The 17649-nt window shown below is 37.7% G+C and overlaps 1 protein-coding gene across 2 annotated transcripts; it reads right to left on the minus strand.

Moving 5' to 3' along the window:
- Positions 1-3018: 3018 nt before the first annotated feature.
- On the minus strand, positions 3019-16015 carry znf217 (zinc finger protein 217). Of its 2 annotated transcripts, none has more exons than XM_059541502.1 (6): positions 15789-16015; positions 10398-12065; positions 9290-9412; positions 7798-9138; positions 5042-5162; positions 3019-4954 (listed from the first exon to the last, which is right to left on the minus strand). In XM_059541502.1, the coding sequence occupies exons 2-5, from the start codon at positions 11704-11706 to the stop codon at positions 5053-5055; spliced, it is 2883 nt and encodes a 960-aa protein (XP_059397485.1). In that variant the 5' UTR covers positions 11707-12065; positions 15789-16015; the 3' UTR covers positions 3019-4954; positions 5042-5052. The 2 variants fall into 2 exon arrangements, with proteins under 2 accessions (XP_059397485.1, XP_059397486.1); XM_059541503.1 differs by having other exon boundaries at positions 15776-16015.
- Between the last annotated feature and the right edge of the window lie 1634 nt (positions 16016-17649).

Here is a 17649-nt window from a genome sequence, read left to right on the forward strand (position 1 = left end):
AAGAAAACAGCGAGCGGCTCTGAGCTTCAGTCCTGCCTTGAAGGGTTCAGGCAAAACAGGAAGCGTGTCGCTAGCTGAGGTTGTGCTTCCTTCCCTGCTGCCATCCAGATGCTCTCGCTGGCCTCGGTTTGAGGGCCGTGTGAGGGTGATACTAAGCGAAATGCTCATTTTGCGTTGGTGATTATCAAGGCCCATGGGCGATATGCACTAATGTGAGCTAATGCAATAGATTACACAGCAGCGCTGGCCCTGGGGAGCAGACAGCAAGCAGATGTGCTGTAGTCAAAAAGAGAAGGAGGGGGTGAACGACTCTGTTTAATGTGCTGGATACTGTCCTTTGTAATTTGCTGTTGACAGACTTGAGCACTGTGATGCACTCGGCCAGGTTCAACACAGACAAACAAAGCAAATGATCGATTATTAACGTACGGCCGTCCAATAAAAGTGTGTGGGCCTCAAATGAAAGATGCAGAGGATGATTATTCAAGGCAGTGTAGTCATCTTACATCCGAAACGGTGAATGATTGTTATATCCGTGTAAGACCTAATGTGTCTTTGTGTGAAGAGTTCATTGTGTGTTCATACGAAGCAAAAGCACATGGTTTCACTGGAAGCTGTGCACATGTTGGTCCACATTGCCCTCTAGTGCGCTGCCAGTGAAGACACATTTTCTTCTTGCTACACAATTACTCCAAAACAAGTGTAAAGGACAATTCCAGGCCATATTTAAAAGCAAAATATTATGCTCAGTGACAAATATCAAGGCTGCATTTTTTAAACCTAAAATTACAGTAAGATTTATTATTAGACTTATTATTACAGTAATGAATTATTATTAAAATTAATGTTTTCTGTGTGAATAGTGTAAAATGTAATTTATTCCTATGTTTAAAGCTGTATTTTCAGCATCATTGCTTTAGTCTTCAGTGTCACATGATCTTCAGAAATCCTTCTAATATACTGATTATCAATGCTGGAATCACTTGTGCTGCTTAATTATTTATTTTTATTTTATTTTTTGGAACCTGTGATGATTGTTTCAGGATTCTTTGATGAATAAAAAGTATTTATTCAAAATAGAAATCTTCTGTAAAAAAGTTTGAGGTCAGTACTTTTTATTTTTATGTATTAAGAAAGAAATTAATACTTCTATTCAGCAAGGATACATTAATTTGATTTTAAAAAGCGTTTACAATGACTTATTGTTAGAAACAGTGTTGGGGTAACAGTAAAGCGCAAGTTACATAATCAGATTTCCAGTAATGCATCACTTTTTAATTTATAAGAAAATATCTGAGTTACTTTTTGAATTAAGTAATGCTAGTTAGTTTGTTTTCCCATTTATTGACTGACAGCTCTCTGGCCCTCATGTTGACAGAAATCAGGAGTAAATGCAGAGGCTGTGTAAACATGACGTCACTGAAGTTCGATTAACATAACATTTGTATTTTTATAACATTCAAAAAACAAGCAAGCCCAGGCCAGATGAGGAAAAGTAACACAAAAGTAACATAATACATTATATAAAAAGTAATCAAATAATTAGTTATTAGATACTTTATTATTTTTCTTAGGTAGTAACACAATATTTGAATGCATTACTTTTAAAAGTAACTTTCCCCAGCACTCGTTACAAAAGCATTTGTTCAAAGCTTCTACCACTGGCTTTCCTAAATAAAAATTTATTAAACATAATTAGAAATGTATAAATACAGGATTCTTATTGATTTATACAATATGTGTTGCATACTGTTCAAACTGTATCTTAAGAACTAGTCTGAACAACTAGTGGTTGACCAAGTGGTAAGCAGTCTTACTTTTTGGATTCAGATTAGACCTTCTTGTTATTGACTTTAAAATGTTATCAGAAACTGCTTAGACTCTTAAAAGTTAGTCATCTAAAAAAAAAAACTAGATGACTGACATTTAAGACTGGTCCAAGCAGTTTATGCAACCGAACACAAGGTCTCTGTTCTGTCTGGTTCTTGACCTGAAAAAAAGCTTTTGATCCCAGATGGATTTGTTGAAAATTGACTCACAATAGAGATTCAGCTGCAAAACATTTCCAAGAAACACTGTGGGTCCAAGAAAAATATACCTTTTACTGAAAGTGAAAAAAAGAGGAGTTTGAAACATTTGAAATAAAAAATCCAGCATATCCTTATTTGTTGATCATTTGCTTATGAAAATGTTTGATTTATTTGCATGATAGTGATGATAATTTAGGGGAAAATCAAATCTAAAATAAAGTGTTACAAAATGTGTAACAACATTCCATTTGTTAACATTAGTTAAAATGAACTAAGTTAGGGATAATCAACGCATTAAAGGACGTGGAGGCAAAGAACCACCCAACGCAAAGCGTTAATCAAGCCTCTTTTGGATGTCTTTTACAGAATAAGAGTTTGTATTTATATCTGTATGATCTTGAATGAGACTTGTATTAAGATGTGCCTGCTGTTTAATTTGCATAAAGACAAGTGTAAATGCTTGGAGGGCAGGCTCCGAGCCTTGGATCATGACAGTGCCAACCTCTCTCTCTTTCTCTGTGTGTGTGTGAGCGAGTGATCCATGTTGGTTGGTGTGCCTCAATTAAAGCAGCACATTAATATAGAACGTGATTAAACTGACTTGGAACTACCTGTGCATCAAACGGTTTTACTGCATACCTGTCAGCCAATCAGAATCCAGTATTCAGAGAGACCATGGAATAACAACATGTATCAAACTTAACCTCAACCGTTACTTATACATTATTTAAAATAAAAAGTTGCATGCGTTACCATTGTTAACACACTGTTAACATGAACATTTTTATTTAAAACCTTTAAAAGGGTTGATGTCTCCCTCTAAAAATAAGTTTTAGTTAATGCATTAAGGTTAACCAATGAGATTTTATTAGGGTTAGTTTTTTTTTTTTTTACTTTCTGGGGTGACATATGATCAAATATTTATTTGCAAAATTCACCCCACAAATTAAAATAAGCAAATAATCTTTCTAGAGGTTAAGAGGGGTGAGCACCTAAACCTCACGAAAGCTACACACAACTAGATCATAAAAAGCTTAATCTGTCTCGATCTTCATAAGAACTTTTATATAAATTAAAAAAAAAAGACTAACTAGCACTTCACTGGTAGTTTGTATATAGACTACTTGACCTGCAAAACTGTACAGTATGTTTAACTGCACATTTTAAGCATATGACATAAGTTTAATTATACAATAAATATCCACAATCAAGATCAAAGACAAAATAATACTCGGATGAAAATGAAAAACACAATCTGACTTTTCTTCCAGTTTGCACAACTGCTTTATTCTGCCTCTAGAGAGGGCCTGAGCCCTTTAATACACCTGGCTTTATAACAAGGTGGGTTACAAGATTGGAAATCCAAACTACACATTCTGTTAAAGACCAAAAATAACAGCATCATTCATGAAACATTGGACGAGACCAGCGGGAAGAAAAAGCATCTTGGCTTCATTGTTTTTGCACGCCTTTGGCGCAACATGGCCACAACAAAGGAACTCTAAAGAGAAAGTCATCAGTGAAAGTGCAAAAGAAAAATTTTAAATGGGAACAGGTACACCCTAGAGAGAAAAAAACAACTACAAACACATGTAGACATTAAACCAAACTACCTACACAAACCCAATTCGGTGTGAGTCGCAATACTGAGCAGAAGCGAGGACAAAAACCAGAAAGACAGATCGAACCTGTCTTTAGCATGAAGCAGCGTTGGTTTTTGACCAAAGTCGAATAGAAATCCATTACCACTCAGCCTAACCGATCTATGACTCACAAGAAAACTAAAAAAGGGGCGATTCATCATTGTGCTGTGAAGCAAACAAAGAAAATTATAATAAAATGGTTCAAGTTTATCATCAATGAAATACGATTAAGCTTATTTGCTTAAGCTCATGAAAGCCCCTTAAATAATACAAAATAAGTTAACTCTCCAAATCTGAAGATGTTTCTTCAGTTGGTATACTGAACGCAGACAGTAACAGAAACCATGATGAGCTTAAGCCACCTTTCCACATACAACCTAATAAAGCAACACACTTGTCTGAAAATAAATACAACTGATTATTAAGTAAAAAAAAAAAAAAAAAAGACAATAACAAAATTCTGGTGTTTGAAAACATCACAATCACATCAAAAATGCTCACCACATATTTGGCAGAAACTGCTCAGCAGTGGATGCGCAAAATCACAGTTATGTTTCTCATCAGTCCTGAGGATCCCGTCGAATGTCTTTGTCACAGTGAAAGAGGTTCCACGCAGTCCCTGCAATTCTTTATTTTACTTATACAACAGTACAGTACGTCACCATTGCTTCAGAAGTCTCGCATCCGAGACGGTAACACAGCAGCTAGATTTTGTACAAATGAGAAGCTTTCTAACTTCGGAAACTATCGACTTCCCGTTCTGTGCATAGCATAAAGTTAACCTGCAAAAAAGATGTTAAACATTAACAACTCAGGCACGATTAGAGGAAAGCAAAAAAACACAGTGCCCCTCTTTATTTATTTGGTCAGTGCCATCCACTCATGTATTTAGGCTTTTAATAAAAAGTAATGGAGGCACTTGCTGGGCTTGTGGTTTGATTATTAGTATTGAGGCCATCATCATAAACCACCGACCCACAACAGATTCACAAGTCAACTGTCATGCACGGAGTGCGTCTGACGTTCAGCTTTGTGTTAAGTGCACCGCAGATAATTCTATTGCCATAATGGAATGCAAATTGAATCAAAACAACACTGTTCAAGGCTGCAGTCCAAGTTCATTCTCAGAGCTCAGGCCCGTATCCACAGTACATCTTCCAACATATCAATCCCTTCAGTGTTAGTGTCTGAAGAACAGTGAGCAACATCAAATCAGTTCAACTTTTCTCCCAGCCAAGGACCCCACAGTCGCCATCAGCATTTAATCGGAGTATTTCGAAGCTGTGGAGGAGAAAGAGTGCGATTTAACTACTAAAACCACAATGCAATATCTGTGAAATGAGAGCTAGGTCTGCTGAAGACATTTACCCTGGATAGGTCTAAGAGCTCTTTTCTGAAGGTCCACAGCGTTCATTACTCAGAGGGCTGGTTTGGATTCTTCTCTGAGTCATACTAGTAGAGTAATGAGGGAAGATCAAGGACCTGCTCCCTAAAGAGAGGAGCATACAGGGTAGTATTCAGTCATGATCTCACTAAACAACCACCAAGACCATTTAGGCCATGGTGAAGTCTTCAAATAATTCTTCAAAGCTACTGCCTTCATTTTCTTAAAGGATGCTAGAATATATTCAAAAAATAAATATTTAAAATAATTATATGCAAATAAATAGCCTTGACGTGTCATTCACTTGTCAGAGTAAAAAATTTACTTGTCCGGGGGTGGGGGGGGTGGGGGGGGGTTTAGTGTAAATGTAATTTATTGCAATTTATTCTGAAGCAATAGTCTCATCTATCAGGTAGTACTTTAATCATCATATTTGAGATATTTGCCTTAAATTGATTTCTGTTACACTTTTTAACGCTATGAAAGGCTATTTTCCTAACCTTATTAAGTGTACGTCACCATTTACGACAAATTCTTAAATTTGATCAATACATGCAGTTAGAATAAGACACTATATGGTTGTTACCATTCAAATGGCTCCATCTTTCCACAGTAAAAGAAACACAGAAGATGCATTGAAAGTGCTATTTAGATGCATTTACTCAGGCTGTTTAATGAAGATAAGTGGTTCCATAAATGCTTTTACTCAAAATTGCAAATGCATAAATAATGTTATTAGATTAAAGGGTTAGTTCACCCAAACATGAAAATTAGGCAATAAATGACTTACCCTGAAGTCATACTAGGTGTATATGACTTTCTTCTTTCAGACGAAACCAGTCAGAGTTATCTTTCAAGTAGTGCTGGGCGGTAAACCGGTTCATACCGAAAACCGGTGTATATTTTCGTTACGATGTTAATTTTGAATATACCGCCATACTGGTGTATTTAATTACTCAGAGTTCGGAACGAACGTGATGCTTCGCCGCGGCCGCGAGACACTGTTTCAGACGGACCCTTTACAATGTCGCACTTGGTGAGGGTACACAGCAGTGCTCTGGTGTTACGTTATAACGCCTGTTTCACACAGTCCAGTCATATTAACGGATTCCAGCTGCACGAGGTTGCGGTCCGTAAGTGCGTTCAAGGAGCGGTGCTCTGCAGCAGTGCAGCGATTGTTAACGTACTGAGTCTATTTTTGCTGTGCTGCAGGCGTGAAAGTTAAAGTGAAAGCGCATTGTTCGCGGGAAAAATGAACATGGATTGACATGGAAACACAGTCACATGGGTTTTTGGCTAGGTTTAAAACAAGAAAAAGAGCACTTTTAGATAAACAAGGAAAACAATATATATTTTCACTTTTATGGAAGCAGAAAAACAAAGTTCATTAAGACCTGTGGGATTGCTTGTGATAAAGATTTAATTGCAAAATGCACGAGACTGTTTCTGTCTGTGGTGTTATAATTTTAAATATTTTAACAAGAAAAGTAGGCTAATTATTGTGTTTAAATGTTTTGCCGATTGCTTGAGCAGCTTATTATACAAACCTAGAAGTAAAATGCATGAATAATGCATTGTTTATATTTATTGAGTTTAAACTAATGTCTATATGAAAGATTGTTACTGTTCTGTGATAAGACTTACGATGCTGAAAAAAAAAAAATTATATCTATATCTATATATATATATATATATATATATAATTTTTTTTTTTTTTTTTTTAAATGATATGAAATCAAAACAATGAACAAATGTTGTGTTTGTGGACTAAACAGACGCGGATCAGTAGCGGACTGCAAACACGTCCTGTGTGAAAACACAATGAGTCCGTGCTGCGGACTGCATATGCACCGCAGGCAGATTATGCATATATAATATCCATTTTATGCAAGTGCTGTCGGGCTAAAATTGTCGCCAAAGGCGGCAACACGAGCAATTTGCTCCAGCACCTTAGCCGCAAGCACTTCTTGGAATATCAACCAGCAGAAAATGCATTGTACACCTGGTTATGCATGAAAAAAAAAACGCCATACACCGGAAAAACGGTATATACATTTTTGGTCAAACCGCCCAGCACTACCTTCAAGCTGTTTGATGCCACTCAGTGAGTTTTGCAGGGCTTCGGTCCAAGCGCTCCGGAGGGTGAACAAAGGCATTCTGTAGCGAATAAATGCATTTTTGTGTATTTTTAATTTTTAAAATGACTCCGACTGGATTCGTCTGAAAGAAGAAAGTCATATACACCTGGGATACCTTCAGGATAAGTAATTTGTGGCCTTATTTTTATTTTTGGGTGAACTAACCCTGTAATGTTTTACTTTTTTTGACATACAAATCTGAAATGTTGGAAAGATGCAATGATACTTTTAAATATGAATTCAAGTCTCAAGTCTCGGTCCTAATGGGTGTGTCAATGATTCAACCGATTCATTCAAACATCTGATTCCTTCAATAAATGAAGCAAGTGACTGTCTTTATGAATGGCTCACTGAATCACTGACTCACCCAATTCGTTCAAAAATGATGAATCATTCAGCAACTAAAGACTGTTGTGTGTTGCTCTGAGATGCGTGACTATTCTGATAGTACAGTATTATACTTTGGAAACAAATACAAATGTTAAAAAATACCAGTAAGTAAAGGTAAATAATGCATAAAAATTCTTTATGCTTATCTTAATGTAAAAGCCATTTCATTTACCCATTGAGCAATTACTGACAACCATGCAGTAAATACTCACCAGAGACAGGTGAGGCCATAACAGTGTGGCTGGAACCTGCAGTGGTGGGGTGATAGAGTGAGGACAGGTTGTTGGGCGTGTAGGTGCGGAGCAGGTTGATGACATTCCAGTCGGCCTGCATGCTGTTGGGAGACGCAGTGGGAGTCACCTTAACTGAACCCAAGGGTGAGTTTGCCTGCAACGAGGTTTTTGCATTTCTGCTGGAGGGCACAATTTGGGTGAAATCCTCTCCAAGCCGCCCAGATGCAGTATGTAGAGGCTCAAAGGACTTGTGTCTCTTGCTAGACGGTTCGCCGAAATCCATTTGTGTCAAGTTTCGGAAGCGGTCTGAAAGGCAAAGTCTAGCTGGATCTGTGGGCCAAACTATTCCATTTTTGCCCATGCTTGCCCTCTGATTCATCTCCTGATCCAGACCAGGCCTCTGCTTGGAGAACTCTCGATCAATTATCAATGGCACTTTTAATTTTCTACTGGATTCTTGCTCCAAGTTTCTAGAAAGCGAGCTGGTTGTGTCCAATTCCCTGCTCCTTTGGCCCTCCTGGTTCTGATCCCTCCAGTGATCTTTTGCAGGAGAAATCTTAGACATCTGAGGTTGTTTTGGAAGCTTCTCCACAAGTTTTTCCGGCTGGCGCAATGGGGATTTGGTCCGACGGGGATGCTTCCTGTTGATGTGGGGCAAAGGAGTGACGTCTTTGCCCTCAAGAGCCGGAGGGCAACCAGTGTACCGTTTTGGTTTCTGTGGTTCCCTGTATCCATTCTTCTTGGCATCCAACTTCTCCTTGTGGATGAGCTTTTTATGCATCAAGAGAACCTCGGGGTAAAGGGTTTCATAGGAGCAAGAGGTACACGTGTTGGTTGGTAACAGGTTTCTGGGTACTGAGGTAGCAGATACAGGAAGTGGCCCTTTGAGGGACAAATTCAAAGGTGCTTCGGTAGCCTTCTCCTCCTCCATCTTCGGGTTTACCGGTAACAGGTATTTTTTGTTGACCTCACCCACAGGGGTGTAAGGAGTTGTGACGGGAGAACTAACATATTCTTGCTTGACTTGAATGGAAGGACCTGTGCTGTTGATAACGGCTTTGCTCATGCCAGGATCATGTTTAACACTGGCAGGGAGAGGTTTAGGAGCAAGCCATTGTTTGGCTGGTTTTAAGGCTTTTTTGTCATCTACATTCTTGGGAGGTTCAATGACCTTGATGATACTTCTTGCAGATGATGTTGCAGGAATGTTCGGGATTTCTGTGAAAGGTTTGTCCTTGTGACGTCTGTCTAGGTGGTACCTCAAAGACGTTTTCTGTGCTGCGGCATAGTCACAGTATTCACATTTATAAGGTTTTTCACCTGTAAAATGAGAAGAGAGACGTCAATGTTTATATAAGACAAAGAAAATAAGCAAACTACTTTCATCCTGGAATACAAGCCATTGGAGACATAAAGCAAGGCAAAATTAGACCCAACACAATGTTAAAAGATAATACAACAAAGAACTAACCAGTATGTGTCCTGAGATGAATATTGAGGTAATAGTTTGAGCGGAAAGTCTTGCCACAGTAACCACATTTTCTTGGAGCGAGAATTTTCAGCTTCATTTTTCCCGATCCATCCTCACCTTTTTCTGTAAGAAAAGTGACTGGTTTAGTTTAAGCCTTAAATGATGCATGGTATTCTAGAATAGAAATTTAAAACTACAAGCTGCACTACAGAATACCCACAAAGGGTTAGTTCACCCAAAAATGAAAATAAGACTCTTTTACTCACCCTTGAGGCATCTTAGGTGCATATGACTATCTTCTTTCAGACAAATCCAGTCGAAGTTATATAAAAAAAAAATTCCTGGCTATTCCAGTTGAATGGTCCACAAGTCGTCAAATAAAGCGTGCGCATTCATAATAAAATGTGCCTCACACGGCTCCGGGGGGTGAATCAATGCCTCCAAAAGACAAATATATAAATTCCAAAAGCAATAAACACTTTTCTGTCACTTCTGTTATCTGTCATATGCAAAGCCGTTTTGCCAGATAACATAAGATGTCAGCATTACGTGATTAGTGACAAACACGGAGAGAGAACAAAACAAAAAATGCCATGAATTAGAAGTACAAACAGAGGATGTGTGAGGCACGTTTATTATAAACGCGCATGCTTTATTTGATCATTTGTGGATTGTTCAACTACATCACCCGCTGACTGCAATGATAGAGGTTGGAATAGCCAGGACAATTTTTTTATATAACTTTGACTGGATTCGTCTGAAAGAAGAAAGTCATATACATCTAAGATGCCTCAAGGGTGAGTAAAACATTCTAATTTTCATTTTTGGGTGAACTAACCCTTTAAGTCAAATATTCAAGCATTTTCTCTGACCAGCAGAGGGAGCCCTAAGTTCTTCACTGGCATAAAAAATGTGCAATCGATCCCTTGAGACAGAGGTATCTTCATCTGTAGTAAAGAGTGTTCATTTCTGGGTAATTATGGTGTACATCATTTGAAAAGATCACAATCTCAAGCGCTCTGTGGATCAATTTCTGACAGATGTTTTTATTAAGCAATTAAAAATGAATAAAAATCAAAAACAATTCTGAGCACATGGGTAATAATACCTGGATTAAAGGCGTCAACTGGCACTCCCTCTTCGGAGCCATCCTCGGAGTACTCCTCTGCTCGGTCAAGAGATGAACTACTACAAGAGCCTACGCTTTGGGCCCTACCATCTACAGGCATGGTGGGACTCTCTGCTCCTCCTCGTTCCTTCTTATGGATTCGAGAATGGAGGACCAACTGATGGTACGTCCTGAAGATCTTGCCGCACTCTTCACAGTTTGTTGGCTTGTCCTTACGAATCAGACCCTTTTGCTCAGGTGATGGGGAAGGAGTCTCTCTAGGCTTAAGTTCACTTCGTAGGCCTCGCCTGGGTTTATCTCCACCATCAGAAGCCCAAATGGCCCCCAGTTCCTCTTTTTCAGAACCAGAGTCCTCATTGTCAGTGTTGGAGTCAGCATTGAGCTCCTTGGCCAAGTTCGGACCTGCTGCGATCTTGCCTCTAGTGGCCAACTGCCAGGCCTGGTAGGTGTTGAAGGGATCAAGTTGGGATATCCAGCGTCCAGATGGGTGATTCTGTTCAGCTTCTTCTCTTGCTCCCGAAGGATGCAATTGTAGGGTCTGCAAAAATGACTTCTGAGAAACAGGAAGCTCCTCATTACGATGGCTGTCGGAGGATACGTTCTCATCCACTTCCAGTTCACGGTTGTGTACCTTGCTGTGCTCAGCCAGAACTTCCTTGTTCAGGAAAAAGAAGCCACATACCATGCACATTTTGTACGATGTGACCACAGGTGATGGGGGCTGGTCTTGGATGACCTCATTAACGGTGGCTGGGCTCTCCAGGTCCTGGTTTTTGTTTTTAGCCTTTCCGCCATGGGTTCTCATGTGGTTTTTAAGGAACCACGGCTCTTTGAAACGACGTCCACAGAGGCCGCAGCAGTACGTGAAAGAGTCCTTGTGTTTCCGCATGTGTGTTTCCAGCTCAGTTGCATCTGCAACAGCCTGGTCGCACACAACGCAACAGAGCTCCTCATTCTTTTCCACAGCTGGGCAGGTTTTAGAATGAGCCCTTTCACTGGGAGTTAAGAATTCCGCTTCCACGCGCAACACTGCAGGAGCGTGGAATGTTGTGGGATGCTGAGAAAGAAGGTGTGGTCCCAGGTCTTCCTGATGCAGGAAAGTCTCCTCGCAAAACATGCAGTCTAGAGGTAAGCTACTTTCTGCCAACGTGTCTGGTTTTTCCACCACGCTAGTGTGGGGCGTCATGCTAGATCCAGTACCAGGCATGCTTGCACTGCTGTGGCTGAGTATATCATGACCTAGTCCATCAGGACTTTCCACATATGGGATCAATGGGTGGGTAGGCATGTCAGCAGGAATTTACTTGGCTATTTCTTTCTTATTTCGTTTGAGTTGAAAGCTTGTATGAAACAATATGACATGCGAAACAAGAGTCATTCATTTGAAATTCTCATGAAGGACATCATGCATTAGAATACCAAATACTCATAACACTTGGAACACTACCGTGGAACATGCTAAATTTTTCCAAACACTTTTTAAATTTCAGCTCAGTGTGTATGCTAAGAGTTTCAGTAAACCCGTATGATCCATCCTGTAGAAGAGAAGCAGTCGAGGCTTGCCAGTCACTGCCAGGTAATGGGGCATAAACTTGATCAGTTGATTTCTTGTGATTCACATAGAGGAATTGTCCTGACAGGCAAAACCTGAAATAAAACAAAGACAAAATCAGGTGTGGCCAGTTCTCTGGAATGTAATCTACTCAGGACTACACTTACAAATACAGATGATTACATTAATGGGGGAGAGAAAACAATTAATTAAAAAAAAAGATTAGTAACCCCATAGGGCTCCAAATTTGATATTTAGCTTAAGTTTCTAAAGTAAACCGGAGTCAAAAGAAAAGTTGTTTTAAGTAACTACAATTTGTCATACAGCAAATATAACATGATAAAAAAATTTTTTTGAACATTTTGTTGTTATAGCAGTGTTATTTTGATTCTGAATATATGCATCATTATTTAAGGGAACACAGACTGGGTAAAACACAATAGTAACCTTGTGGTTAAAAATCTGAACCAACAGCCAAAAGTAATGATAGGAATTAAAATGATCTGAATTAGGAATGGACAAGCAGCTAAAGGTATGCCGAGAGTGTTAGTCTTTAATAATTGTACCCTTGAGAAAAGTCTTCATATATACATATATATACACACATACACATATATATATATATATATATATATATATATATACACACACACATACATAGATACATACATACATACACACACACACACACACACACACACACACACACAGGTTTGTATAAGAGATGCTGTAACTGGTCTCCATTTTATTGTTCTTCACAAATTTTAATCAACTTTATTATTTCACTAGTTAAATTTTAATTGTCCAGGAGAGTGACAAACCAACTTTTAATTGTACAAATATCCATGTAGCAATCTCAATTGATTAGAGGTCATTAAAAAAAAATGCATGAACAATCATAATACATTATAAAAGTATATTATAAAAATAAGTAGCCATGTTATATAGCTTTAATGCTGCCAACTAGCATTTGACCTTTAAGTCCTTTGATGTCATTTGTCTTTGTTTACATAAATATATATATATATAGCAGTACATCTATTTCTGAAGGATCATGTGACACTGAAGACTTGAGTAATGATGCTGAAAATAATATTTCACAGTATTACGGTTTTCTTTCTGTATTTTTGATCAAATAAACGCAGCCTTAATGAGTACAAGAGACTTCTTTAAACCAACATTAAAAATCTTTCTGATCCCAAACTTTGGAACACCAGTGTAAACACATACACACATACATCGGGCCCAAATGCCTACTGAAAGTATTATTTCAGTAAAAATGAACACATCACAAACAAAGAAAACACTATCTGAGTGCACACAGATCTGGCATCAACTTTTACAAAACATGAAGGGAAAACCCAATTTCAGATCTTTTAGACAGATCTTCAGGGACATAACTGATGAAATGCCATTCTTTAGATGCATTACTCTGAGGCAACAGGAAGCCAGAGTCGTATGCCTATCTACAACTGTGTCCTTCACAATATCTGTGAAACCTCACTCATGAGGTCTAAGGTGGAGTCACAGCATTGTTCTGCAACCGTTTAGCCTATCTTCCATGCTGAAACAAGCCAATAAATATGAGGAACCACATTTATCTTTCTCTTAGGATATTATATAACTCCCAATACAAACTTTTGAAGCCTAAATGCAAGATCTTGCCAATCTTTTGAAACTGCACACAAAAGTCCTTATACAACACAAAGCAATACCTAAAACACACCAAAAAAAAAGAATCAAATCGCAATCATACAACACCAACAATCACCTGCTATTTCATAGATACACACAACTACTTCAACTCACTTTTAGGGAAACACACACACACACAGCTTTGCTAAGGTTAGGTACTAAAAAAAAGAGAAACAGAAGCTGAAAAAAAGAAGAGAGACACGGAGGCTGAAAGGGAAGCTTGAGCACATCAGTTATCCACTGAATAAACACTGTTAAAAAAAAGCAAGTGAAAAAGAAAGAAAACCATCTGAATTGTTTTACATTATGCAGTCATTCGCTAATGGCATGCGTCGCCATGCTGATTTCAACAAACAATGCTGTTTACTTCTCAAAATCCTTCAGATAGTAATCTAGAGCAAAGCCATTTACTTTCAGATGCAGAAAAGTTCTATTATTCTAGGTAACTAAATAGTACAAAATGATAAAGTTAATGGGCCCACCTATGCTTGGGTAATTATAATAGCCTAGAACACAGTTAGTTGACATGCTGAAGAAGAAACAGCTAGAGACCAGCTGCTGTTTATCTTACTCTCTTGTTTGGGCTTTGCAATGCAACCTGTTCACTTAGCCCCCAAACCATCCAAATTTCTCAAAAGAAGTTCTTAAAAAGAGACTGTGTCAGCTACACTTATAGCAGTGTTCTTACAGAACAATAAATGGAGTGGCTGGCTCATGCAAATAACTCAAAAGCAGGTTATTATAATTAAAAAAGAAAACAGTTTGCATGGTTAAAATAAACCATCATATGCATAAATTTCATTTGCTATATAGCAAAAGAAATGTATGCATATCATGGTTTATTTTGTTTTATGCATAGAGTGCATGTATACAATGTTATGAGAACTTACAAACATTTTCTGATATAATTATTGAGTGGTGGTGTTTTTTTTTATTTTTAGTTGTTTTTTTTATTATTATAATAACCTGTTTTTGAGTTATTTGCATGAGCCAGCCACTCCATTTATTGTTCTGTAAGACCACTGCTATAAGTGTAGCTGACACAGTCTCTTTTTAATAACTTCTTTTGAGAAATTTGGATGGTTTGGGGGCTAGCAAACACACTATTCTTGTGAACAGAATGCATATACATACATACATACATACATACATATATATATATATATATGTATATGCACTTACAGAGACACACGGTATTCAAACACAAGACTACTTCTGGGGTCATCACGTCGAGAACAAATAGAGAGATGTGGCGATGGCTGCTAATTAAAACGACGGTTACCGATCTAATAAAAAAGTATCGGTTTTTCAAAAACATATTAGAAAGCATGCAAACGACGCGCGTTATAAACGAAATCACGCTTTATATAAATAATAATGCCTCGTGTGGAAGCGTGTCTTTAATGTGGCTGTAATTTCCTGACACGTGATCATTCTAACTTGATCAGCAGCTTATGTAGTTATTTTACTACATCCCTCCTCGCCAATATACCTGCATGTACCCTTTTTTTTTCTTTTTATTTCCTTTTTGGAATGTGATACAAAACTCCTCCCTAACTACAGTTAAGATGTTTTTTAACTACAGAACAATGAGATCACTATGTGGTCGTTGTATAGTTTGAAGGAAGAAACAATACAAACAAGACGGAATAGCTATTCAAACAAAAAATAATAATAATAATCATATAAAGCCATCATTATAACAAACCAGACCAGACTTATACAAAAGTCCCTTCTTCTTTGTAACTATTAGAATAACTTGTTTTGCTGTTAAAGCTATTATTGTACCCAATAACAGGGCGGATATCAAAATACAACTTTATAACTTTGTTTTTGGGGGATGGCTGAAACTTTTGTCAAGTTGTTTTCTATTGTTTCAACTTTAATTTTAAGGAAGAACACCAGAAGATCTCAATGCAAAACAAAACAAAAAAGACCCCACCTTTATCATCCTCTTCTATTTCGTTATATATCACAGAAGGGTCTGACTAAAGCGTACGTGTCAGTTCGTAAAATTTGGTGAGGTTTGATCAACCTGTGCTCGTGCTGATTATAGAAATTTTGCTAACGACACGCTAGCGTTGAGTGATATAGAAAATAAGGAACTCACCCTCCATACCTACCATTATGTTCAGACTTCGTCAGGTATTCTTATTGTGTGCCAGCAATCAATATAGTAACTAACGATATCTATGGGGTGTTAGTTTGGTAGCTTCTTTCTTTCTGGAAATCTGATTAGCTGAGTTAGCCAATTGTTAGCCGGACGAATTGCCTTGCTTTCAATGTTTGCAAATCACTCACTATGCAGCTGTTGCGTTCAGAGAGAGAGAGGGGGCGCGCTCCCGTGGGGAGCCGTAGATGTCTGATTCGTTAAAGCGCGTTCTTTGTGATTCGGATCTTTGAAATGAATCACTCGAACTGGCCCGCGAAAAAAAAAACACGCAGCGTGATTTTCGAACGAATCGCTCTAATGAGTCGGTTCATTTAAGTGAATCTAATACATGTTGAGTTTGATTCCCATGAACAAGTGACTCGTAGGATCCCGTTCTTTTTTAGTGAATCAAAACACTTATGAATCAATCAATCCCAACGGTTACTTTAATTCATCAAAGTATCACTTTTGTCATTTTTTGTCGACTCGTCATGAACTAAAACTTTAATAAAAACGCCAATATCCAAATAGCAGACGTGTTTAAAATAAAATGCATTGGAAGTATTGTATCGAATTTGGTTTTATTAAAACATAAAAAAAAGTTATTCCGGAGTTTTGAAATATTGCATAAATATATTATTAAATATGAGCTCTGAATTAAGTGTTTATATGAGCGGGAACCAAAATGTTCTGGTAGACAGGAAAATAAACTAAACATAAAAGTATTAAACAAAAATACTTTTTTCAAGAGCATGCAGCGTACCACGCTGGGACATCGGGGACCACACGGTGACGTAATAACGTACTGACGTAAAATAATTAATGAACTGTTCACGCAAATAAGGCAGACACATGCGCGTTCACGCAACCCACCTCTGATCACATGACCCTCTCAACTATTCTTCATCTAGAAGTGTTAGAGTGGAATTGTGGTTCACGGTTGTTGCTTATTATGAACTGTGGTATGAGAGTTATGTACATTCTCTGACGTGTGAGGATGGCTTCCGTTAGTAGTAATGTGAAGGAAGTTAACACTAAGTAGTTAGTAGTCACTTTAGCCCGCATTGTAAACAAATGTCCCTTCTTAAACCATGACGTGGTTACTAAACATCCCTTAAAAAAAAGGTCATGCTCGTTGTATATTCACCATATAGGCCTATATAGTGCAACTACAAAACATTTTCAGTTCACACTCAGTGGGTGTTTTCATCTCAAACTTAAAAAAAATAATGGGTTATTTTAGAAAATAAACTCTCTTAAAACACACTTCCATACTAGTTTGTGTAGTAGAAATGTTCAAAAGTCATTAAAATTTCCACCAAATCAAGATGCATTACATTTAACAGTCTCTGTGCTGGGAATTTAATTTTAAATAATCTTTTAATAAAATTATGTTTTGCTAAGGTTAAATTTATAGTATTTTATTCATTCTAATACTCACTGTTAGCCTAAATGCACTTAACATGGCATAATTTGAATGGAAATTCTGCAATACAAAGATACATTGCTTTTATCCTTCAGGCTTGTGTCCCAAATGAGGGCAAAAATGTGTTTATGCCAGTATGTATACATAGTATGCATATATAAAGCTCATTCTGATTCTGATATGCACATATATATATAGACCCTCCTCATGATGGCATCATCCTAAAAACGTGCATTTAAAAGTCCTAGTTTTATGAGGAACAGAGGTGGACAAAGTTGCTTTCTCTCCTCCCTTAATATTTTCATTCATTATTTCTTCCACAAACAGATAAGCATTAAATCATCACTATTCTGCAACTGCATGTAACTACAGGAAATTTGGTTATTTGAGAGAGTAGATACCTATC

The sequence above is a fragment of the Carassius carassius genome, chromosome 46, assembly GCF_963082965.1.
Source record: "Carassius carassius chromosome 46, fCarCar2.1, whole genome shotgun sequence".
In the NCBI taxonomy this organism is placed as follows: domain Eukaryota; kingdom Metazoa; phylum Chordata; class Actinopteri; order Cypriniformes; family Cyprinidae; genus Carassius; species Carassius carassius.